This window comes from Balaenoptera physalus (assembly GCF_965194825.1).
Source record: "Balaenoptera physalus genome assembly, chromosome: 6".
NCBI lineage: Eukaryota > Metazoa > Chordata > Mammalia > Artiodactyla > Balaenopteridae > Balaenoptera > Balaenoptera physalus.
This window is the reverse complement of record NC_138885.1, coordinates 130425864-130452355: the sequence shown is the minus strand read 5'-3', so window position 1 is coordinate 130452355 and position 26492 is coordinate 130425864. Positions and strand designations below refer to the sequence as shown.

Sequence of the window (26492 nt, the reverse complement as noted above, 5' to 3'; positions counted from 1 at the left end):
CAAATACCCCTGAGCTATTTATCCAGGTAACCTTCTCCCAACACCAGGGCTGCTGCTCAGACAGAGGTCAGCCATGGGCCGGACGTGGCACCTCTCCAAGGAAGCTTCTTCCATCCCAGGGAACAGATCATTTAAGTGGGATGGAACCTGCAGGAAAGCTAAAATCATTCCCTTTATTGATCAAGACGTAAATGACGTGAGATGTCACGTGGGAATCGCTGTCTGTACGAGGTGGAGTGGGGAAGGTGGACTGTGATTAAGGGCAGGAAGCCTGGTTTAATGTCACCAACTTAATCCTGTGCAATCTTGGGAACATGCTTCTCTGTCTCCAGATAAAACAGATCATAATTCTTCACTTCCTACCTTTGAATAATGCAATGAAGATGAAGAAAAATGTAATGCAATTCAATCTCCTCTTAATGTGGGTACTGCATATATATATATAAATTATTCTTTCCAAGGCCAGAGTGGTATTTTGGCTTTAGGGATTCAATAGCTTTCTACCTAGCTGGACATGCTTCACACTCTTTTTCTGTTTTGCGTTTTCTGGGAGGGAAACGAATGGCAGACCACATCGGGCTCGTGGGTTCTCCAGAGCCGGGGGCAGGGGGACGGCAACAGTGAGTGAGACCTGTGCTCCGGAGGCAGAGGTTCATGAGCAGGGCCACCGAGTACTCGAGCGTGTAGTCAGACAGGCAGTCAGGCTCCTGCAAGACGTCAATCAGCCAGAAGATGAGGCCGTCTTGAATCATCGCTGTCTGCAGTGGGCGCCTAGGATGAAACAGCCTGCAGGGAGTTAGCAAGAAACCTCTCACGTGAGAGTACATAGCAGTGCGAGTGCCCATCAGAAAAGGAACTTCACAGAAGTTACGGACGCTGGCGAGTATCTTATTGTTAGACCTGTACAACGGAAACTACAACAATAAATTCTTTACCTTTCAGGGATATTATTAAAGGTTTAAAGAAAAATAAGGCAGTAAGGAGACTTCCTACTCTGAAAGTTTCCTTTTCAATATTTAGAATTAGCAGCGTATTACTTCAAATACTTAATAAGTATTTATTGATAGCTTTTGGTCTACTTAACCCAGGAAACAGAGTCATAGAAATAGTTCACTGACAAACAGATTTTTACCTAAAGTCTAGTCTATATAATCTAGTTTGGGCACTTTGAGCTATGTAAAAATAAAGAAATACAAAAAAGAAGACCAGCTCATATAAAACCAGCTCGATACCATTTTGATTCAGATCTCTATAGAATAAGGGTAGTTTAGTAACCTGGGTAATACAATTTATATGGAATTATTTTCTACCCAAGGTCCAGGTGGAAAATCTTACAAAATCCAGTGCCTCATCATAATGTGTTACAGTGGATGTTATCATGTCAACCTTAAGAATTTATGGGACTAAGCACTATAATAACTACAGTTATTAAATTTCTAAAAGTTTTTCAAATATAGTCAACATCAAGCTAAATCATCTTTATAAACAAACAGAAACATGTTCCTATGATCTGAGGAAGTAATAACTCTGGAGATTATTTATAGTTCTTTCAATTCATATAGGTAGAACAAGAAATTTTCATCAGCAGGGACATGGCAAATAGTAGGAACTACATACCTACAGCTTTCCCCACACAAAACATATACACACTTAGAATATGTCCCTTTTCAGGTTTTAGGTTATTAGTGAGAGTCAGTCAGATGTTAACCACAGTCCCTAAAAAGTTAGGGACTGAGGTACTTAAATTCTTAGTAGTCAACGAGAGAGTCAGGTGGTCATCAGGGAATATGGACTCTGGAAGAATTAGCATATGACCCAGCAATTCCACTCCTAGATACCTACCCAGGAGAAAAGAAAACATGGGTCTACACAAAGACTTGTATGCAAATGTTCATAGCAGCATTACGCGTAATAGCCAAAAAGTAGAAACAACCAAGATATCATCAACTGATGAATGAATACACAAAATGTGGTCTATCCATGTAATGGAATGTTATTCGGCAACACAAAGGAACAAAGTACTGATACATGCTACTTGCATGAACCTCAAAAACATTATGCCAAGTGAAAGAAGCCAGTCACAAAAGACCACACCAGTACAGGTAAATCTATGGAAAACAGAGTGGTGGTTACCTGGGGTGAGGGATAAGAATGAAAAGTGACTGCAAATAGGCATGAAGTTTCTTTCTGTGGTGATGGAAATGTTCTAAAATTAGACTGTGGAGATGGTTGTACAACTCGGTAAATATACCAAAAATCATTGAATTGTACACTTAAAACGGGTAAATTTTGTGGTATGTAAAATACACCTTAATAATGCTGCCAATTTAGAAAAAAAAAAGCTCTGGGAGGACATCAGATCTGCTTCAAGAAGAGGTGTCTGAGTTTTAAATCTCTAACGTGGAGCACTCCCAAGTCATGACCAGGTCCAGGCTGAGAAGACAGGGCAGGTGGCTGAGATGGGTGGGCCAGGACCCAGGAGGCTCCACCCCTGACTTCCACAGAGCGACCTACCCCACCGACTGTGATTGTGCATTTACACGTGCCTCTCCCACAGTGAACAGTGAGCACTTGCAGGTGGAGGCTCTATCGGGGTGCATTCATGTGCTCATCTCCAAACCTTGCACGTGGCTTGAGACACAATCTAGCATCTAGCACCTGGTCAGCACGAGATAATGGTCATTGGAAGAATATAACAGTGCTTTAGAGTGTAGGAGCAGGACGGTTTAGTGGATCCGAGATACACTTTCCAGCTCTTCTTCAGAAAGCCACCCAACCTCTTCTAAGCATTCACTGAAAAATATCACCTGCATCTCGGATTGTCACTGGGACCAAATAAGCACAAAACAGTGGCTAAGAAACCCCTAAGTTGATTTCACAGGCGCCACCATGACCTACTGCACGGTCAGCACCTGAGGCTGAACTTCTGCAAGGCCCCGAGAACATTCTCCCGGGTGATGACGTCCTTGTCTTCCTCCTTCAGCCTTTTTTCCAGCATCCGCAGCACCTTCGTGCTCTGGGCAAGGTAGCGGCGACCTAATAATATAACCAGAGATGAACAAGGGAGAGAATTTATCTTGTGTTAAGTTCATGCTCCAAAACTACTTTCTATGAAAACTTTGCATATAACACACGTAGAGTTTGGGTAATTTTATGTTCTAGAAAACTTATTAAAGCATATTTCAACTGCAAGTTGGTTTTACTCAATCAACTATCTAATGAATGGAAAACCACTTTTCCTGTCATCTAAACACGATTCATCACTGTGTTCTTGTGCGGAGCGCTGTCTTTTATTTACCCAAAATCTTTTTTTTTTTTTTAAACATTTTTTTTGATGTGGACCATTTTTTGTTTTTAAAGTCTTTATTGAATTTGTTACTATACTGCTTCTGTTCTATGTTTTGGTTTTTTGGCCCCGAGGCATGCGGGCTCTTAGCTCCCCGACCAGGGATCGAACCCACAGCCCCTGCACTGGAAGGCAAAGTCCCAGCCACTGGACCGCCAGGGAAGTCCCTACCCAAAATCTTGAACCCAAAAGTCAGATCACAAGGAAAAAGGGGGTGATGAATCTGTGTGTTATGAACCCCTTAGCCTTAACAATAGAGGCAGCCCGGTAGAGCTTTCTGGACACACCCATGGCCTGGAGAAGAAGTCAGGAACCATACCTGGAACCCTATCACTAGCTTGTTGTGAACTTGTATCTTGATACAGATGACGTTAATTTCAGACATAAAGTTCAACCGTATTATATGAATGGTCCCTGGCACATATCCTGGCTTATCATAAAATGTTTGTTAAATGGCTGGAAGAACAAACAAATGAATGAAAAAACTTTTGGAGTGTCATACAGTCACAATTTAAAACTCCCATTATTCATGTTAAAAAGAGCTCAAACAAATTAGAATTTATGGAAGGTAAGGGCATTTTGTAAAATCATTTTGAATTAAATTATGGTGGCATGTTATTTTGGGAATTTTCAAATCCTCTTGATTTAAAAGGCTTAGTCTTTTGAAAGACATGGTATAGTGCTTATTGGGATCACTTTATTTCACCAACCTTATTTGGCCTTAAGTAGAAAATGATAAAAAATGCATTACCTGCTATCTTGAGAGCAATCTAAAAAGTACTACGTTACAGTACCAGAAAGCTTACAAAATAAAACCAAAGGCTAACAAAATAAACTCCAAAACCATCAAAATGTGCTCTGACATAAATTACAGCAATATGACAACAACTAAGTTTTTCAAAAGACCTTAGATGCATTAAACAGTAATAAACTGAGGAAACACATGTCATTGCCAAGAAACTTGGGGAAGAATGTGTTTTCACAGGGAAAAACACATCCACAAGACCTAGCTCTTCTCTCTGAAGGTATCAATGAAAAAAAAAAATGTTGCCTGCCATATCAGTAAGCAAAGGATGTTGCAGCCATCAAGCCTCTACAGCCACTCTGGACGGTGAGCCCTGAGGGAACTCAGGATGGAGACCAACGGGCTGCCCACTGCCAAGCCCTAAGCCCCTGCAGCCACCCCCAGCGGTGCACCCTGAGGAGGCTCAGGATGGGAAAGCACAGGATATGGCCCTAGATCGCTGAGGTGCCCGTCAAAGGGATGATTTCAGTGAGCCCAGACTCTTGCATCTTCCCGTACACAGAAAAGTGCTGAATTCCTTAACTCGAGATGTCTGGTTTTCTTTAACAGTAATCTTTTGATGCTCTGTCTACCTCATCTTTGCTGCAAAAACTCCTATATACCCTGGCTCCCCCCTTGCCTCTTCGGAGCAGCACCTCTGAGCTATATGAGATGCTGCGGCCGGGCTTAAGTCCTCAGTTTCGTCCGCCAAATAAAACGTAATTCTCAGCTTTTCATTTTTTTCCCTCAGCCGGCAAGGAGAGCTGCCCTCTCACCTTCTGCCAGGGACGCGAAAGCGTTGATGAGCCTGGCCGTGTACTGCCGCACCACCTCGCTCTTTGAGTGCAGCAGCTGCAGCACATTCCTCTGTGGGAGAAAAAACAATATATCAAAAGAGGAAAAGCCATGAAGTGAAAGAAAAGTGAGAGAGAAGCATACATCTCCTCTGCAGGTCTGCTGTTCTCTTCCTCTGAGTGAACTTATTAGAGGTGATTCGGTCTTGATTTCCAACTGATGTTTTTCTGAGAGTTGGCAAAAAAAATATAAGTTGTTCAGACTTCCAAATTAGGAGAATTAATTATTCAAAGCACTTAGAATGGTGACTGACACCAAGTAAGCAATACTATTTGCTATGACTGTTGTTGAGGTTCTTCCAGGTAGAACGATTGATCCAACACTCGTCTAATTTCGCTCCCTCCAAAACCACCATCAAACTACAGTAAATGGCTTTTTTAAGGAGACAAAGCCTCAAGGACAGAGCGGACAGCACAGGAAGCTATAACAACACAATTTTGGAATCAGGAATGCAGGATGGTAACAAACGTAGCAGACCCAAGAACGCCAAGCGGGCAAGGAGGAATCACCCAGCTTATGTCACGTAGTCCTCAAAAGTCTCAAGAACTGGGGGGAAATCAAGACGAATGAATGAAAGCGGTGGAAGCAGCAGCTAGGTCCCCCTCGTGCTGCTCCTGCACAGCTGTCCTCCCGTGCACCTCCCATCACACATCTGGGAGCGCTCTCTCTCGAGGGCAACACAAAAGGTCTCTGGACTGGGACAGCAGGCACAGGGGAGCAGGGCTGCCACACCCAAAATGGAGTAGGGGTGGTGCCTAAAGGCAGGATAAATACTCAACAGAGAGCCACCCCCGTCCTCTTCCCCCGCCTGGCTCTCGGAACACTGCCAACCAGACTGTTACCTTCTAGGCAGATTAGAAGACACTTCTTGGAGGAGAATGACCAGCCCTGGAAACAGGAAAAGAACTAAAGTTCCTGAAATCAGAGGTTCCCAATAGATGGCCCACTGGCGTCACCCTCAGTGGAGCTCTATGCCTACAGGCCTGACCCTCACCCTCAGAACCGCCAATCAGCTTTTCAGTCCCTCCACTCTAAACATTAGGAGATAACCAAGGTCTACCAGGAACTCAAGGAAAGTTTCTAACATGGAAAATAAGGCCAAAACAAATGGGGCAGGGGAGAGAAGCAACTTGGAGGAAATGAAACTGTGCAGGGAGAAGAAAACTAAAAATAGACAAAAATTTGTCATTAATATCCTCAGAGATATAACTGTATCCGTGAAACAACAGAATGCTACAAAAAAAAAAAAAAACCAAAAAAACACAAAAGAGGGAAATGAAAAACTCTACAGGAGGGTTGGAAAATAAAGATGAGGAAATCTCCCAGAAAGTGGAACAAAAAGATATGAGAAAAAAGATAATTAGAGAACCAACATTCAGAAAGAAGAGGCCCAACATTCAGAAAGAATGAACAGAAAGAATGAACAGAGTTCAAGAGGCCCAACATTCAGAAAGAATGAACAGAGAAAACAATAGAGGAAATCATCAACAAAACAACTCAAGAACAGTTCCCAGAACTAAAGTTGTCAGATTGAAAGGGCTCACAAAGTGCTCAAAACAGTGAATCAAATACACATCATGAAAGCCATCAATGGGAAATTCATTAACACTGGTGAAAAAGAAAAGATTCAACACGTTTCTAGAGAGAAAAAACAGGTCACATACAAAGGGTCAGGAATTAGAATGGCTTGGGACTTTTCAACAGCAGCACTGGAACCTAAAAGACAATGCAGCAATATCTTCAAAATTCTGAAGGATAATTATTTACAACCCAGAGCTCTATACAAAGGGTAACGATATTTTCAGACATACACAGTCTTGAAAAATATACTCCCCATCCATCCTTTTTCTAGAAGCTATTAACTAAAGGCTGTGCTTCACCAAGAAGACAGTATGGAATACTGGAAACAGGGATCCAATTCAGGAAAGGGCTGCAAGGAATCAACATACGTTTGGTGAAAAGAGATTTCTGGAAGGCAGCTGTGCCCCAGATGTGGAGGGCCACCAGTACAGGCTGAATGACTGGCTCAAGAAAGTGACATACCAAAGGCTGTCATCCCCAAGATGCCTATTGCCACTGTACCATCTTCATTTAGGTAAAATTTTTATTGAAATATAACATCCATACAGAATATTGCCCAGATCATGAGTGTGCAGCTTGATGACATGTGGGTAACCGGTAGTCAAATCAAGAAACAGAACATTACCAAAGCCCCAGACGCCCTTCCGGGGTCCCTTTCCAAATCAAGGGCAATATCTCTCCTGGCTTCTTATATCGTAGGTTAGTTCTGTCCGTTTTTAAATTTTTTAACAAATAAAGTCATGCAGTATGTATTCCTTTATACCTGACTTTTTTCCTTCAGTATCATGCTTGTGAGATTCATCCATGTTGTATGCTGTGTGCTCCTTCTCATTGCTCAATATAGCCCATTTTACAGATATATCCCAGGTGATTTATCCATTCTACTCTTGATGGGACATTCGGGTTATAGCCAGTGTTTTGCTTCTTATAAATAGTGCTGTTATGAGCATTCTTACACATCTTTTAGTTGACCGTATGGACACATTTCTGTTGGGGTTATACTTAAGAGTGGTTTTGCTAGGACACAGACTATGCGGTTTTAGTAAATACGGCCAGGGTTCCAAAGTAGTGCACCATGTAACATATTTTCAAACAGAGTGCAAACTACCTGGGTAAGGGGAGCCCAGACTCACCCACACTTGGACACCCCTGCCCTTGCTCTGATGGAGCTCCAGCTCCCCCACTCACACCCTGCTGTGTGGATCAGCTGTGGAAAGTCTCTTCATCCCCACAGGAGTGTCCTCATGTGATCAGCTCCTGAGAACTAGAAGTAGACGAGGCAAGCTTAAAAACCCAAATTACAGAGCGGCTCACCATTCCCCTTGGCCATACATATTGCTGCTGGATAACCAGTACCTGGCCTACCTTTCAGCCCTGCCAGAGGCCCTGTGCTTCCCGGGACTCTCTCCTGACTTTGATTACCAATGTCCCCAGAGGGGACCATTAAGAGCCCAGGGAAGCTACGCCTGATTATAATCCAGCAATTTTATTCATGTCATCTTCCCCTCGGTGCCTTCATCTAACATGGAAACAGTACCCTTTCCTTGCAGAGCAAGATCTGTGCTTGCTACTCAGCAAACCCCAAATCAAACACTATATTATTCAGGGTACATATGCAAATGCGGACACTACAAAGAAAAGCAAGGAACTGACTGAGACAAAAGTGAAGGTGTGGGCTTCCCTGGTGGCGCAGTTGAGAATCTGCCTGCTAATGCAGGGGACACGGGTTCGAGCCCTGGTCTGGGAAGATCCCACATGCCACGGAGCAGCTGGGCCCGTGAGCCACAACTACTGAGCCTGCGCGTCTGGAGCCTGTGCCCCGCAACGGGAGGGGCCGCGATAGTGAAAGGCCCGCGCACCGCGATGAAGAGCGGTCCCCGCACCGCGATGAAGAGTGGCCCCCACTTGCCGCAACTAGAGAAAGCCCTCGCACGAACCGAAGACCCAGCACAGCCAAAAATAAATAAATAAATAAAAATAAAAGTAGCTATAAAATTAAAAAAAAAAAAAAAAACGTGAAGGTGTGCACACTCATGTTCAATGCAGCATTATTTACAACAGCCAAACGGTAGAGGTAACTCAAGTGTCTGTTGATCAATGGATAAACAAAACGTGGGATATATATATATACACATATATATATGTGTATATATGTGTGTATATATATATATATATATATATACATATACACATATATATATATATATATATCTCCCAATTTATTTTGGTGTCATGGTGACACGGCACCCATGTTTCCCAAGGAGTTCTCCTGCTCTGCAGATTCTCTGACATCTTAAGATAACTCCAGCTCATTCCTTATTAAAAAAAAAAAAATAAGCCAGAGCAATTAAAAATAATGACCTGAGGAAGATATGACATTTTCAGTGGCTATAAAGATTTCGGCATTTTGACAAATATCATATATCACAAAACCTAAGACACCTTTCATAGGAGGACATATTATTTTTTTAAATATAACCAAGAAAGAAAAAAGCACTGCAAGTTAAACTGTAACAGGCCATCGGCTATTAGATACACCCCAGTTTCGGAGATGCTAAAATGGGGGGAGAAATTACATCTTAGATTCAATGAAATATCACAGTTCAGAAAGAATCAGTATTGAATTCACTCTTTGAATTTGAGTTCGTAAGTCATGACAGTATATTATTCAGGGGCTTCGTGTCTTATAGGCTGGTTTCCATGCCATTACAAATACCAACAGGAAAAAAAAGGAAAAGAAAATAAGAATTTGAGGGACTATTTTTCATACTTAACTGTTTCACGGGAACAATGAGATTGTGTACAAAGAAGAAACTCAAAACCCTTAAATGTTGTCGCCTGTGCACACAACAGATTACGTGCAACAAGCTTTCTCTGGGGCTGTTTCATCAGCGATCCTAAGAGGTATTGATACTGCACTCAGGGCACACACTGTGAAGCCTAACAGTAGGGAGATGAAGTTTTTAGAGCATTTTGGTAACGATGAAACTGAAATAATGAGATGCAGTATCTTCTCTACATAGGGCATGTTCAAGCCCTCGATCCTCCTTCGGTAGGATAACAGGTGCTGAGAACAGGGAAGAGGGATGAGGAGTGGGGAGGAGGACTCCTCCGAGCTGGGCCCTGGGTTAAGTTCTTCCCACACGTGACCACATGCAACCATCCCAACAACCTCACGAGGCAGAGGATGGCCCCTTCTTGGTGGTGGAAAGCTCCCTGAGACTGAGAAATTTGCTTAAGGGTGTCTGGCCAATAGTCGGTGGGGCAAGAGATTTGAAACCGGTTTATCTCCCTCTAAACCCCATACTTTTCCCGCTGCACCATTAGACCTGTCTGGTCCAAAGCTATATACAAAGAGTGTTGAAGACACTTTTTAAGTCAGGCCCAGATGAAAACAATTTGAATCTGCTTACCTGCCTTGCCCATTGTAAGTCATGCTGAGTTTTCAGGACTCATGGTAAGCAGTGGGGTGAGGGAAAGAGCGGGGAATTTGAGAAAAGGAAAAATGGCAGAAAAGAGCTCCAGAGTTGAATCAAGCAGTACTAACTTGTTTAGGACTCTGCATTAGAAGTGAAAAGTGGGCCAGTGTCCAGGGTGGACAGCAGATTTCAGAAGCTAACAGAAGCCCCAGGCTGACATACAGTCGCTACGCTGAAGATATACATGAAATGAAAGCCTCCTCCTTCTAAGATCCTTCCCAGAAATGCAGGCCCTGGCTGGGCGCTGGCCCCTCTCTCACCCACCTGGCTATGGCTGTGACAGTCCAAGAGGTCGTTGCTGATGTAGGCCTGCAGAACGGTCTCCCTCTGCTCTCCAGGGTGCGATGTGGTCAAGCGCTAGAATGAAGAAAAACAAGAGCAACAGGACCCAAGTGTCGATGTGGAGGAAACTGTTCCCACAGCTGGCAGCACCAGTAACTATGCACTTCACCAAACAAAATGAGTAATACCCAGCCGGGTGGCCAACCAGCCAACAAGTCAATTAGCAAAAAATTACAACGTACTTCCGAATGGGCGATGCAGGAGTCAACTTACACATGTAACCTCCAGAGCAGTGAAGGATCGTATTGGACTGGGTTGTAAGGCAGCAGATAAGAGAGAGCTCACCCACACCTGGAAAGGGCTTTTTTTTTTTTTTTTTTTGCCGTAAGTGGCTCAAGAGCTGGTACCCGAAGGACGAGCAGACTACTGGGCAGCACGGGGGGATGTGAGCGCAGTGGGGGCCGGGGACGTGTGGTGCAGCTGAGGGGGGTGTGAAAACACAGGGTGCCTTTGCGTGGTGCCCGACGGGGGGGCCGTGAACGAGCGCCAGGTGCACAGAGCAGACCCATCCCACAGGGGCTGGCACAGCGGCACTGCTGTGTGTGTGTGTGTGTGTGTGCGTGCGCGTGTGTGGCACCCCGGCACCGCCCTCCTTGCATATGGTCCTCTCTTCCCCCAGGGCCTCCCTCCTTGGCCGCAGTGGGTCCCATCTCTCCGGGACACCAGCCTCTCAGCACCTCCACCTTTGGGTTCCGGACAGTCTGCTGCTCTTCCCGCCTTCTCACCCATGGGCTGTACACGGTCACAGGGGCTGCCGCCCTTCTGGTGAGTTCGGAGGCTACTGCTGGGCTGGGGTGGGGGGGTGAGGGGCCGGAGGGGTCTCAGACAGAATTACAAGGATCTCTTTATTTTTCCTGCTTGTTCTATGACATTCATTCAGCAAAGGAATATCCTGTCTCGCCAAGAGGCTCAATAGCATGGGCCGATAGCAAGTGCCCGGTGGATAATCGAAGAGCCAAAGGGAGGCTGGTAACTGGAGCAGCGGTAAACCTCCAGGCAGGGACAGCCGCTAGCGGTTACTCGTGCCACCCCACCCACTCTAGTCAACAAAACCAGAGCAGGACTCTTCCTGCTGATCCTGGATGCGTCCTCAGAGCGCTCCTCCAGACCATATTCCCGGAAGCACTGCCAACCATCAGAGTGCATGTGAGGAGAGCTTTTGTTATCCAGAGAGATGGGGAAATCACTCAGAGGCATTTGGATGTCAAGATAACCTGAAATTTGGGGATCCATGAAGGGGTTTGACGCTATTGCAGGGTGAATTAGAATAGACTGTTCAGTTAAAGAGTGAACCAGGGACTTCCCTGGTGGCCCAGGGGTTAAGAATCCATCTGCCGATGCAGGGGACACGGGTTCGAGCCCTGGTCCGGGAAGATCCCACATGCCGTGGAGCAATTAAGCCCGTGCACCACAACTACTGAGCCTGTGTGCCACAACTACTGAGCCTGTGCTCTAGAGCCCGCATGCCACAACTACTGAAGCCCGTGTGCCTAGAGCCCATGCTCTGCAGCAAGAAAAGCCACCGCAATGAGAAGCCTGCGCACCGCAGCGAAGGGTAGCCCCCGCTCACCACAACTAGAGAAAGCCCAAGAGCAGCAACGAAGACCCAATGCAGCCAAAAATAAATAAATATGTAAATAAATTTATATAAATAAATAAATAAATAAATAAATAAACTGCACTCCAATAAAAATTTTTAAAAAAAAGAGTGAACCAGTGTTGGCTTAGGCCAGCAGTTCTCAAAATGTAGTCTGGGGAACCCTGGGGATCTAGAAGCGTTCCTCCTACTACACTTGGAGAGTCCCTTCAGGGTAGTCTAGAAGGTCACAATTATTTTCATAATAATACTAAGGCATGTTTTGTCTTTTTAATGATCAACCTCTCTGAGGTTATATGAAGCGTGATAGATACTGTGACAAACTGAATGTAGAAGCAGAGATAAGAATCCAGCTGTCCTCCATTAAGCCAGACATTAAAGAAATTTATAAAAGTGTAAAACAATGTCAGTCTTCTCACTAATTTTTTTTTTTAGTTTGGAAAATAGTTATTTTTCATAAAAAATATGTTATTTATGTTACATCCTCGGTTTATTACTGTTCATCTTAAATGAATTAATAAATATACATTTTACGTTTTCTCAGCTTTAACTTCTAATACTGTAAATTTTGGTGGATAAAATTCACATAAACAAAAGCTCTTTGGGTTCCTCAGTAATTTTTGACAGTGTCAAGAGGTCTGGGACCAGAAAGCTGGAGAACCACTGCCTTAACTGTGATCAATCTGAAAATTGGTGAGAAAAGCAACCATTTATTTATTTAAACGAAGGTTTTTTTTCTTTTTTCTTTTTTTTTGGCTGAGCTGCGTAGCTTGCGGGATCTTAGTTCCCTGACCAGGGATTGAAACTGTGCCCCCTGCAGGGGAAGCGTGGAGTCCTAACCACTGGACCACCAGGGAATTCCCAGAAAAGCAACTATTTAGATTACACTCTATTTTCCTTAAAGACTTGTTAGTAAGTTTTCACCCTTGATGTGTGCTCGTGTGGCTGCGCGGGAATACCTAATCCAGAGGTCTCTGTGGGGGTCAGTGTTAGCGGGACCCGTGCTCTAACACACCGACGCCACCAGCTGTGAGTCTGGCTCAGGACCAGGGAAGGGCCAGATGCCAGGACGTCTCCGGGGCCTTGAAACTGCATGTACCAAATCATCATGTATCAGATCACCGAGTGAAGGCAATGGCAGCTGTGACGTCAACATAGGGGTTTTTAAAAAGAGACCACAGCGAGCTTCGGAAGCTGCTTTTCATTTTCGCTCCTGGTGTCAGCAGGAAGCATGAAGAAAGATTTTGAGAAGATGGGTTAAAAGATACAGGCAAGGCAGCCAGCCAAGAAAACCAGCATGGTCTTTTTTTTTTTTTTTTAACTTCAAGAAAAAGGTACTTACCCAGCGCAGAGCCTGCAACAAGAAGGCTTTCAAGCGGTCACTCCCCAGAATCAAATCCTTCTTCAGTTTCTCATAATCCAAGGAGGGCAGTAATGGGACATCCTTCAATTGCCTACTCAGCAACACAAGTTCAAAGAGAAAGAACAGGGCAAAAGGGCATGTTCATTACACCTCCTGAGTGTCACGACGGTCTCATCTAGAGCTGCTCTGACACACTGGACGGGCAGTGGCCCACTTGCTCTCTGTGCTCCTGGCGTTAACTCCAGGCCTCCACCAAGAGGGCTGGGTTCCAGGCCCCCCACCCCGGCTTCAATGGGCTCAGCTCTGTCTCTTCTGTTGCATGTACCAGGGTCTATATAACAGTTTTCCTAAAACAAGGAGTCTCTGCCTAATGGGATTAGAAACCACCACATTCACAATAGGCCAGGGCTCCACACCATGGGGATGAAATCACCCTGGAGGCATCGTAGAATCCTGAGTTCTATTCAGAATCCTGAGCAAAGTCCAAAGCCTACTAGTTTTAGCAGGCCCCTAGGGTCCTCCCTAAAAACCTGAAGCCACTGTCCCTCTCAAGCCTGAGGGACTGGCTTGGGGGGATGTGAAAGACAGAACAGGGGTCAGAAAACAACTGTGAAGAGGAGGTGCACAGCTGACCCTCCAGGAGGTAGGAGGGTGTGGCCAGGAAGCGGCAGTGGGGACCTGCCAGTGAGGCAGGTGGTAAGTAGGGCAATTTGCAAACCCTCCTCAAGAGGACTCCGAGTCAGACCTCAGGCGAAGGCAGGTTTCAACTAAGAGAGATCCCTGTTCAGAGATCTACACGGTGCAGATGACCCAACACCTGCATCTGGCTGGCCAGAAACAAAAGGAACCACCTCAGATGCCTTGTCACTAAAACAAGTATCTTCACATTTTGTTTTGTTGAATAGAAGAAGATTGGAGTGTATAGAAAAATTGAAAACTGAATGAGGTCTGCACTGTCTCAATGTTAATTTCCTTGTTTTGCTGTTGTACTACAGTCAGATAAGATGTCACCACCTTACGTGAGACACTGAGGGACTCAGCTTCCTATGAATCTATAATTATTTCAAAATAAAAAAACTAAGAACAAAACAAAATACGATTCTTCTAATACTGTGCAGAGAATATTAATATTTCATGAAGAATTGAGTGAAAAGACTAAAGCTGTAGGGTTTCATTTGTTTTTAAGGGTGGAGTAAAAACTGAGCTAATACCTCTGGGAGGTAGGATTTGGGGTTCTTTAAATTTTCTTCTTCATGTTTCTATAGACTCAAATTTTCTATAATGAGCATGTATTACTTACATTATAGGAAAAAATTACATGCTAGTTTTTTTTTTTTTGGCCACGCCACGCAGCTTGCAGGATCTTAGTTCCCCGAGACCATGGATCGAACCCGTGCCCTCAGCAGTGAAAGAGCAAAGTCCTAACCACTGGACCGCCAGGGTATTCCCTTAAGGTTAGTTTTTAAAAGAAAAAATGAGATCCTCTTATAGGGCCTGGAGGAAAAAGCCAGAAGAGAGGGCATCAAATGGGGTCTCAGTTAACACTCCTGGGGAGGAGCGTCTTCTATTTAATATAGCAAATGGTAAACCTCTGTACATGGCACATTGATTATTTTGATTTTTTTCTAGAGGCAGATACTATTGTGAGTTTAAAAATTAATACAAATACTTAAAAAAATTCCAATTATAAATAACTGGCCAGTATTCTTCAAAAGTGTCAAGGCCTTGAAAGACAAAGACTGAAGAATGATCTCAAATTAAAGGAAACTAAGACATGACAAGACTAACGTGTGATCCTGGACTGAACCTCAGACCAGAGAAAGGACATAATGGAACAACTGATAAAATGTGAATAAGCCCTGCAGACTAGAGGACAGTACTTTTTCAGCATTAATTTTCTGATTTTGATAACTGCACTGGGCTTGTGTAAAATATTAACACTGGGGAATGAATCTGGGTGAAGGGTATATGGGAATTCTTTGTTCTTTTTTTGCAACTCTGAAATTATTTCAAAATGAAAAAAGTTTTAATTTAAAATGCAAACAGGCTCTTTTTCTAGACAAAAAAAGTTCCATTTGTAAGGCCAAGTTTGATAATGTTCTATAGCTGGGGAGCTTCTACTCAAAGGAGGAAAAACTGTCATATATATTTGGGCCATATTTACTTGCCAATAATGGCAATATTACTAAGTTGCTCAGCTATCCCCCATTTCTGTGGTCCAGCCACTCTCCCACAGTCCATGAGGAAACTGAGGTACAGACAGGTTATAAAAGTGGTCCAAGGTCACAGAGCCGGTGGCAGAGGGGGTTTTAACCCTGGCAGTCCGTGCTCATAAGCACTGCATTCTACAGCCACCATCTGAAGTGAACAGAGTGCAGGGTTAATGTCAGACTCGGGCAGGACCGAAGGAAGGAGGAATGTTGTATCGACCACAGGTGTCTTGGTAATATCATAGCACCCACCCCCAATACCCACCTCCACCCAAGGCTGGCTCAGAGGGTCACCAGAACCCACCCTAGTCCTCGTGTCCATGCCAAAGGTTCTCAACTTCCCTGCTAGTGCAACACACATGCCTGGTGAAGCCCCCGTGCGTCAGATACCCCCATGGGGGACAGCCTAACTGACTTGGATAGGAATGTTCCAGCACACACAGAGCTATCCTGTGGCCCTGGTCACAGTGTGACTCAGGAGAGAACATAAAATTTAGACATTGCAACGTTCTGTTGACTGCCCTATGACAGTAGATTAAACTGATTTCTATAGAATATTATAGGAACAATTCAACAATTTTTTCCATTTGATGCTACCTCACCAACATCAATAGAATTGACTTTAAAAGATACTTTTATAAGTATTTTATAAGTATTACTTATGATTACTGGTATTTCCTTTAATACCCACATGTAGCTCCAGCTTAATCAAAGGAATTCTTCTAAGCTAGGCGGTTAAGAGCATTTATTAAAACTATGTTGAATTTCAGTTTTACCCATAGCTATTCTCCTTAATAACAATTCCTAAGAGCAATTACTTACACGGGTGCCAAGGAGGCTCTTAACATGGTTGAAGCCTGAGGGGGAAGGGGACAGAAGGAAATAGAGCGTGTTAAACATTGACAGCAATGCATTAATCCCAAATCACTGTAACGGCACAGAACCAACAGATTTGCCAAGTTTTTCATCCACCGGGATTCTCCAACCATAATCGTATATGATTTAAAAATTAGCCCAAGTCCAAGTTTAGTAATACCCTACTGATGCACTTCCCAAGCCACCCACCTTTGGCTTGTTGCTACTCCACTCCAAGCAGCAGTCTATAAGAAAATGGGTGGGTTCGCCCTGACCAATCTCCCAGAGGAACTTAAAGCTGCCTAGTCAAAGACATTATAAAGAACAAAAGCAATGAAAATCAGTTTATTATCCTGGTTTTCTTCTTTATTAAGATTTGATCTTTGAGTATAAAAATAACACATGCACTTGGCACCAAGTCGCTATAGAGGTGTTTGTGGAAAACATTCACAATCCCCCTCCCACCCTACTCCCTTTTAATCCTGCCTATAGGCCAAATCATTGCCTACTTTATGGGCACGTCCCATTTATTGTTTTCTTGTTTTGTTTTTGCTACTACAGCAACGCGGTATTAAGCATGTGCTAAAATAGAGAAACCACCAAATGCTGTGAATGGCACTTGTTTGGATGGGCTCAAACCAACTGTAAAAGACATTTTGAGAAAACACGGGAAATGTGAAAATGGACTGCACTGGTATTACCTGCTACTAAGGAATTAGTATTAATTATATCCGGCACTGTGGTTACGGTTTTCGTTTTTTGAAGCCCTTATCTGTTAGAGATGTATATTGAATTATTTACAGGTAAAATGATAGAACGTGTGGAATTTGTCTAAAAGAACTCTAGGGGAAAAAAGTAAGTAGAGGCGAAGAGAGGAAGTCTCAGCTGTCTGTGGAGACCTTCCCGAAGGGGCAGGCAGTAGTACTCCGTTCCCTCTATGTCACCACAGCCCTCGAACGGAACATTATCCACGCTGATCATATTGAACTGTGATCATTTTGCAGCCATTTCTGTGTCCTTCTCCTTCAGCAGACACGGAGTTTCACAAGGGCTGGAGATATAGCACCTGCATGTCCCCAGCACCTGGCACAGTACCTGGACCACAGAGGCACTCAATCAACACGTATTTGTTGAATGCATGAATGAAGACTGACTTCCTAAAGTGGGCACTCCAGAATCCTTGACTGATTTAATAACTAAATGTAATAAATTGGCCCCGTTCTCAACTGCTTCCCTTCGCAGTATTTACAGATTCCCATATTCTCACCTTGAAGACCGAAAACCCTGCTTTTAAATGGTTCATGACCATGTATGTTCTTGTAACTTTTAACCTTTGACTTTTCCTTTTCTTTTTTGGCCGCCCTGTACGGCTTGTGGGGTCTTAGTTCCCCGACGAGGGACTGAACCCAGGCCCTTGGCAGGGAGAGCTCGGCATCCTAACCGCTGGACTGCCAGGGAATTCCCTTTTCTTTCTTTTTTTTTTTAACCCTTGACTTTTAAAAAATTAATTACCTGTTATTCCTGTTATTGGCTTAAATAGCAAGGAGTTCAGAACATTGTTTGAAATGTCATCTAAATTACTTGTCTAACACATTAAGGGGATCAAGGAGCCAGTAATGTAGTCAATGAAGGACACAGCCATAGTAAAACACTAGCATAATATATACACAAGAGAAAAATATTTTAAAATTAGTGATACTGGCTACTTCATATTTCCACAAATCAAATTCATTTACATACACCCCCCCCCTTTTTCATAATTAAGAAAATGTTCTCTATTTTTTAAAACACTGATTTTTTTCTCTTTTCCTAAATTCTATATCATTCTATTTGCCCTGTGAAGAAATTAATTGAAAAGCAGTAATAACTGACCCTTTCATGAGAAGAGCCAGTATGTTAAACAGTATTGAGACTTTACTATTCAATCAAGTAAAAAAAAAATTTTTCTTTTAAAGCTGGCAATGAGCCGAGGGGAGAATGGCCCAGCCTGCTCCTAACGAGGGAGGAAGTTGTGGCATTTCATTCAGTAAGTACTGACTGCCCACCATCTAACAGGCCTCTGCTAGGCACCGTTGATATCGGTGAGCAAGGCAAAAGCCCCCTTCTCAGAGAGCTCGCAATCCAATGGGCAGAATCAATGATCAAATGACTCTCCGTGCCTCACGTGCAAGATGGTGGCAATGCTATGCCCGTGGGTGCAGATGCCAACGAGAGCCCATGGAAGTCAGCGCAGCTTCCCCTCTTTTCTGCCTGCCCACGCTGAGCCCCCAGTGCTGATGGAGATGCTGGAGCTGAGAGGTACTGGGCCTAAGTCATGAAGTAGACGCTGACCTTAACATTGACACCCAAGTATAAACTTGCCCACAGAATGGAGAACTCACAGCGGGCCATGGCTACCACTTCCTTCCTGGGTGGAGGCGTTAGTAAGAATACTCGGACACCGAGGGGGCTGCTCCGATCTGTGGCCTAACCTTTACTCTGGACTGGATTTCTAAAGGTCTCTGCCACCAGCTGCGGGCGCTGCTCTGCGTGTAGGCGGGGTGGACACAGCTACGACAGTCTAAGGAAGAAAAGCCCCAGGAAGAGAAAGCTGGGAGAGGCCCCAGAATCACCATCAGTTGGAATAATTTCCCTCTCAAGGTAACTCTGGATTTTGAGTATGGACGACAAGCCCAGGGAGCACCGCCCCCGCTAAGGAGGCCCTGAGCGCGGCCCCAGTGGGCGCTGTGTGAGTTCAGGGATTCTACGCTGGGCACTCCGAGTAAGGCCCGCAAGGCCTGGGGCACCAGGAGGAGGCCGGCGCCCCGGCCACGGCGGACGTGGGCGCAGACGGGTGGCGCTTTCCACTGGGCAAACACAGGGCGAACATGCGGCGGCCCTCTCCGGGCACGGGTGGAGGCCAGCGGAGCGAGGAACGTACGAACCTGTCCGTCAGTCACTGAGCGCCCGTGCCATGCCGGGCTCAGGGCAGGGCTCTCTGCAACGCCTGGACGTGGGAGAACTAAACTGCTACCTAAGCCAAGAGTGAACGGGCAGAACTACGGCCCCATCCCTTCCCAGCTGCAGGCAAGGAACCGGAGCCCGGCCCTCGGGGTCATGGTGTGGGCGAGGGCGTTACTGGGGCCACACGAGCCTGGGACCCACTCTCGGTGACAACAGCGGGATGAGGGGCTTTGCTAATGACGCATGGCGTCAGGAAACGTGCTTAGAGAAACCGGGAGGAGGTGTGACGGGGCGAGAGTGCCCCTGGGTCACGAGCGACTGGAGATTCACTGGGTTGGCAGGGGCCTGTCACCGTGGGACGTCTCTGGGGAGTTTGGTGTACGGCTGAGGGTCGTGAATCTCAGTACCCAGCGTGTTTCAAACTCGTGACATCAACTGTTTGTTTGGGGACGCGGACATCCTGCGGGACTGGCTTCGAGGCACACACTTCGGGAACTGCTGCTCCAAAGGACGGCAGCGGGTGTGCGCAGCCCAGGGAGGGTCAGAAAGAGGGAGCCTCGACGACACCAGCAGCAGCTGCTGAGCCCCAGGGCGACAGGAAGGCCCCGTCTGGAGCCAGAAGCCTCCTCGGACCAGGCTGGTCCGCTGCCAGCCCTTCTTCCCTGGCCCCGCTCACGTGGAACTAATGCTGAATCCAGGTGCCGCCTGTGTGGTGCAGGACAAAGGCAGGACCCTTGTCAGGCAACCTCACGGGGAATGGTCACCAGGAGAGGTTAAGTCACCACCGTGGGACACCTGAGGAAATGTGTGTCGGCCACATGACAGAGAGGCAACAGGAGCCGGGCACCCAGAGGGGCATCCCCGCCACATGGAGAAGGGAGGCTGCTATGGCCAACTCTGTAACAGGAAGGGGTACGGACACAACTCGAAAACGCAGGGTTGTGACCGCAGGAGGGGAGCGCTGGAATGGAAAACTGTGCAAATGCGATCTGGAAGCGGTGCTATGTGTGTGCGCGGCATGGGAGTGCCCCGTGTCTGAGCCCTTGGCCTTGCCTCACCACCCCGCAGCCTGAAGGCGTCTGAGAGCCTGGGGCCGGGCAAGGTGCACAGCAACGTGCACACCTGGGGAGGTGCCAGGGGCTGGGGCGCTGGGGCTTCTTGGGGTTTCTGAGACCCGAGTCAGGCCTGGAGAGACAGATGCGCATCAGATCGCGGAGGGCTGGGGACTCCATGCTGAGCACGTTGGACCGGGAGCGACGACAGGTATTAAGCAAGGGAGTAACAAGATGGGGTTCCTGTATGTACCTAAATCCTTCCTGAAGCCTGAGGGCATAAGTAAATAAATAAGACACAACCAGAAAGGTCACTCCAGCTCCCATGTGAATGAGCCATCAGAAATCTAAGAGTTTTGAGACTGAGACCAGGCAGGAAATGTTGCTTTAAGCCAGGACAGAAAGAGGGAGAGCCTGAACAGACACAAAGCAACAGAGGCAGGGCAGGAGGGAGGAAGCCCGCCCGGATCCCCACGGCCACCTGAGCACAGGGCAGAGGAAAGGGAAGAGCCTCGGGTGACTCCTGGGGTTCCCTGGAGAGCCATTTGCTGAGACAGAAACACAGGAGGGAAATCACCTGTGTGGAGGAAAAGATGAGCCTGGGTTGGGACACGGAAAGTGTGACGTGCCTGTCAGACATTCACGGGGAGAAGGCCAGTAAGTCTGGGTTTGGAGGTCGGGGAAAGGGTCTGAGTTAATGGCACGGTTACCCTCTGCCAATCACGGTCCTACCGACTGATGAGACCAAAGGTATTCAACCCTCACATCACCAGGGTCAGTTCAGGTACGTGACAGGCACTGGTGTACGAGGTGTGGTAGGGAGAGGGGAAGTAGGTGTGCAATTCCTCCTCCTCGATACACAGAGCACTGGGCCCGGAAAGGCTGCCTCGAAATGCAGTGGCAACGTGGGGAAAAGGCAGGCGTCCTGCCAAGACTTAAGCAAGCCACCTAAGGGAGAACGCCAAGGCTGAAGGTGCTGGAGTTCACTTGCAGAAGCACAGTACGCACAGCAGGAAGCTTCGGGAAGTACCCTCCTTAGCAGAATAGTGCCACAGCAAGGCTTCCTGAACAACTGCACGAGGCCACCTCCCAAAAGGGTTACCGCCACCACTGCCACCACCCCCCGCCCCCTGCAGGTTTTCACTACTAACAAAGATGGTTGATTTTGGAAGTAGATGCCTCCTAAGATTCACACGTCCTGGGTCTTTAATATATTTAATGCTATCACACCGGGAAGTACTGTAACTTGTATTTACAATGCGGCCTACCTGGAGTCGTGGAAGAAAGGGAGGGTTAATTCCCCAAAGAGCCGTTTTTCCAATAAGGATGGGTTTAAATGTAAACTTTCCCATCCGATGAATCACAAACCTAGAGGCGCCACAGGGTGGGACTCGGGACTCAACCGGGGGCTGTGCTCAGAGTTCCACCTTGAGAGTGTCTCTGCATTCATGCTTGCCCACTGCAAACAGGGGGCTAAGAAGAGAAAGACATACCAAAGCACTTTTAAATGCTATTTGCAGCACACAAAGATGGATGCTGCATCGTTAGAAAGAGCAAAAACCTGACAATGTCTGCCAGAGGAATGGTTAAATGTACCATATTGTTCTCAGATTAAAATTCTGAAAGATAAGAGAAATACAAGTATGCTAAAGGGACATGAAAGACTTTCGAAAATGTACAGTTAAGTGAAAGGAGACAGCTGCAGAATGATATGTGTAATAAACTCTCAATTATATACAATTTTTAAAGGTCTGGAGGATGCACATGAAACATAGTCAACACTTAGCTGTGGAGGAAGGCAGGATGGGGTGAGTGTGAGGGAGGGAAGGGGTTTCTGCTTTGCTCCATTTACTGCTAAATGTTGTTGTGTATTTTCCAGCTAACACATATTCTTGTATCCCTTGTATAACCTTAGAACACAAAAAAACCCTCCCTCTTGTGCTCTGAGGAAGAAGTTTCTCCTTTTACTACTTATCACTAGATTCCTGATAATATAAAATCAGATTCATCTCAAATCCTAGCAATAATGGGCCCCAGGGTTTGGAGCCTGATTTGGTAAGGACCACGGCAAGACAAACCTGGGGTTAGGGTGGTGACAAGCAGTCAAGCTGGAAGAGGCCACCCAGGAGAGTTCTCGTCTCAAGATTTAATCCATCGTTATCAACCCTGGGAGCATGTGGATTTGACGCCCAGCTCTGATAATGCATCAGACTTCCCGACACAGTTACCAGGGCGGGAAGGAGGTAGGGTGGAAACACACTTCTTGTCTCCTCTGTGGGGTCCTCGGCCTCCACACATACACAGTCTTCACACATACCCGCCAGAGGGGGTGACTTACTGGATTTGCACCGCCCTGCACCCCCCTCCTCTGGGCAGTGAGGCTGCACAGAGAGCACAGCCCCAGTGGTACGGGTGGAGGGGGTGCAGAGCAGGGGCTGGGCCACAGCTGTCCGTGATGGGGGGAGAAAGTTTCTTTAAGTCCAGGGCTCAAAAGTAGGTTACCCACCTGCCTGCCAAAAAAAAAAAATCCACATTCTCCAATATAAGCTTTGTCAGAATCAGTGGCAATATCTTCAGCTCCTTTTTCCTTCATTCTATTGTTGTATTTTTCGATTGGTTCGGAACTCAGGGGGAAGAAGGGTCTTATTTACTGAACCCTTCTGAGCTTTCAACAGTGAATGAGGTTGCAGAGGGCCAGATTCTTAACAGCCAGATTTAAAAACCAGTATCAAAGGCGCTAAACTTTGTAGTACCAGCCATTTTCTGATGGGCCCCAGCCAGGCTCCTGTCAAGTACAGTGAATTGAAACGCTCAAGCCCGAGGAGAAGCTGATCAAGGACCAGGCTAGAAAGAAGGCTGGGCTGTGCCTACCTATTTATCTTGAAATTGATGGCATCCTGTTTGGACTTAGGGTTGACTATATTCCCTTAAACAAATAAAAAAGCAATCTGCTTCCAAATCCTAGATCCTATCGGCTCAGTCACCGGACATCCCATCTAAATTGTATCCTAATTTCCTCTTCATGCGTTATAAATCTGACATCATACATTGACGTTAGGCATGCCTAGTCAACTACAATATTCTTTTACACTTCCATAATGACCCCTCATCCACTTTTTATCACCTTATAAGAAAAATATACTAGGAACAATAAAAAATTGTTTGCAGTTTTTATGGCCTGTTACTAAGTCAGTGACTCAAGTCAGGAAAAAAAAAACGGTTACGAGTTAAGGCAAACAGAGCGCATCCTCTCTCCCGTGGTTTCTGAGGCTTACACTCTGTACTTTGTGCCACCATAACAGGGAAGGATGGTAGGACCAGTCTCTTGACAAATGAAGGTAACTTCTAACGGGATGAAATATCAGATACGTTGTTCCCCCATCCCCTTTTATACTGCTCCTTTTAAACATGACATCAGTTTTGTTCACATGGCCCGTGGGATCTTAGTTCCCTGACCGGGGACTGAACCCGTGCCCCCTGCAGTGGAAGCGTGGAGTCTTAACCACTGGACTGCCAGGGAAGTCCCAACATCAGTTTTAAACATGCTGGATGCAGCACTCCGCCAACAGAGGATTCTTGTATATGCAAGACAGGGTGGGATTTTATAAACAAACCTGAAGAACACTAAGTATTTACTGAATTAATACATAAATGGAAGTGGGGGGGGAAAGAAGTGGTCTTATTAGACACAGATCCTGCTATGCTAATTACTGCTAGAAAGCCATCATTTTTGGTAAACACACTCTGATCCTTAATGTTACCTGAGGTTGATGACTTACAGCTAAGCATGTACTAGACACAGAGGGTCAACTCAGCCAGTCCACAGGGATGTGGCTTGAAGCCCCTCATCCTAGAGGGCCTATGAGGGAGTTACTTTTTCGAAACTTGGATGCCTGTGTGTGCTTTACTGACATTTTAAAAACGGTCGATTCGCTAAGATTCCTGTATGCTGACATCACTGCGCCCACATCCTAGAGCACGGACTCCGCAGCTCCTGTCCACGTGTGGCACAGCCGACGCAGCGAAAGCCTGGTGGTGCGCTTGCACGTGCACCCCGCGGACATAGTCAAGGACGCTGGCTCTTCACCACGTTGCCATGTCCTTTCTACCAAGATCCACGAGAGGAACTCTCCTCAGGTCTTAGCACCAGAAAAACCCTGTGCAGCGGTTTTTTGACCTTCCAGTCCTCAAAAAAAAATGTACTTAGACTTGTTTTTAAATTGTAAGAGTAATATACCTACTTGGAAAAAGTTCACGGTCTAAAGGGCACATAGGGGACGTTGGTGGCATTGAAATGGTCTACTGTGGGCATGTGTGATGGGCTCGTAGGCGTTCATTTTACTGCTGTGCTTCACGGGCTACACATGTAGCACAAATGCCGTTTTAGATGCAGTGAATATCACCCTCTCTTCCTTTAGAAATAAGTCAAGTAACTGTTTTTTGCACAGGCTACTAGGAAGCCCACAGCCAAATCTGAGCCTCGCTCCCAGGGGTACAGTAACTTAGGACATACATTTTTTTATACTAGCCTTAGCCATGGCTTACTTTTATTCTTCCTACACTCATTTTCCTTCAAGCACAATTTCTTTTTTTCCCCCAGCATTACTGAGATATAACTGACATACAACATTGTGTGAGTTAGAGGCATACAATGTGATAATCTAATAAATGTATATATTGTGAAATGATTACCACAATAGGGTTAGTTAACACAGCTGTCACCTCACATAGTTACCTTTTGCTGTTGTAAGAACATTTAAGATCTACTCTCTTAGAAACCTTCAAGTACACAATACAGTATTGTTAACTGTAGTCATCATGCTGCACATTACATCCCCAGACCTATTCATCTTAAAGTCAGATGTCTGTACCCTTTGACCAACATCCCCTCATCTCCCCCACTCCCTGGCGACCACCAATCTACTTTCAGTTTCTATGAATTCTAACCAAAATTTCTTTCTTTCTTTTTATTTTCTATTTTTTCATTTCTCATATCTGTGTCTTCTCATAATAAGCTGCTTCAAATCTACTTGAGAATCAGGTAGATTATTTTCATGCTGAAAAAGGCCTTGTTTATGAAGACCCTAGTATTAATGTGCAAACACTTAATTAAAAGCTGGGGCTCTGACCCTCGGGGTTGCCTCAGGCTCACCCGGTGCTTCCTTCCTAATTGCCCGGCTGCACACACTCAGTCTGCGGACCAGGCGGCAGGTTGGTGTGCGCTCCCGGGACATGGGTTCACGAACTCTGAAAACTTCCTCTGGAGACACAGCTGTACTCGTGCCCCTGGTTAAGAACCCGACTCAGCTCCACATGCCTCCAGAGGAGCTCTCCTAGGAAGGACGCATCACCTACGCAATGTCTTGGCCTGTAACGCAAACCTGAATCTGACCACAAGGGAACATCAGCCACAAAAGGAGAAATGTTCTATTTTTAAAGAAGGGGAAGGACTGTCTTCTTTTAAGATGTCGATGTCATGAAAGTCAAAGAAAGAAAGACGGGAGGGGGTGGGGGGGGAGTGTTGAAGCTGAAAGGAGGCTAAAGAGACAGGACAAATCAACGTAATACCTGAGCCCACACTCCGGGCACGGGGGAGGGGCTGCTGTAGAGGACGTTAATGGCTCCGCTGGCAAAACTGGGAAATGCGCTGTAGGTTAGTCAGGTAAAAATACTGCCTCGATATTAAATTTACTGAAGTTGACAATCACATGGTTAAATAAGAGAACACTGCTGTTAAGAAATGCGCACTGCACTCCAGTATTTAGGAGCAAAGGGCCATAAACATATGTAATTTATCCTCAGATGGTTCAGCAAACATATTGTGTGTGTATGGGTGTGTGTGGAGAGAAAGTAAACAAACAAATGAGTAATACGCTAGCAGTTGGTGAATATGGGTAAAGGGTATACAAGTGTCCTTCGGGCAGTTTTTGCAGCTTTTCTGTACGTTTGCAATGATTCTAAGTATAAAGTTTAAAAAGATAAAAGGAAAGCCCGTCTGACACCGCACAACCCCAACACGGCAGTGATTTTTCAAACAGGACGAGGTTTCCTTCATTTCCTACTGCCTTGCTGCCATTACCTGCCC

The 26492-nt window shown here is 45.7% G+C and overlaps 1 protein-coding gene across 1 annotated transcript in view; it reads right to left on the bottom strand.

Annotated features, from left to right (window-relative positions):
- ARMC9 (armadillo repeat containing 9) overlaps positions 1–26492 on the bottom strand; it is a 160046-nt gene that overhangs the window by 95802 nt on the left and 37752 nt on the right. The window contains 6 exon segments of the mRNA XM_082466172.1: positions 632–771; positions 2913–3036; positions 4907–4997; positions 10310–10402; positions 13327–13438; positions 16380–16414. Of these exon segments, the coding sequence (XP_082322298.1) occupies positions 632–771; positions 2913–3036; positions 4907–4997; positions 10310–10402; positions 13327–13438; positions 16380–16414 (595 nt within the window).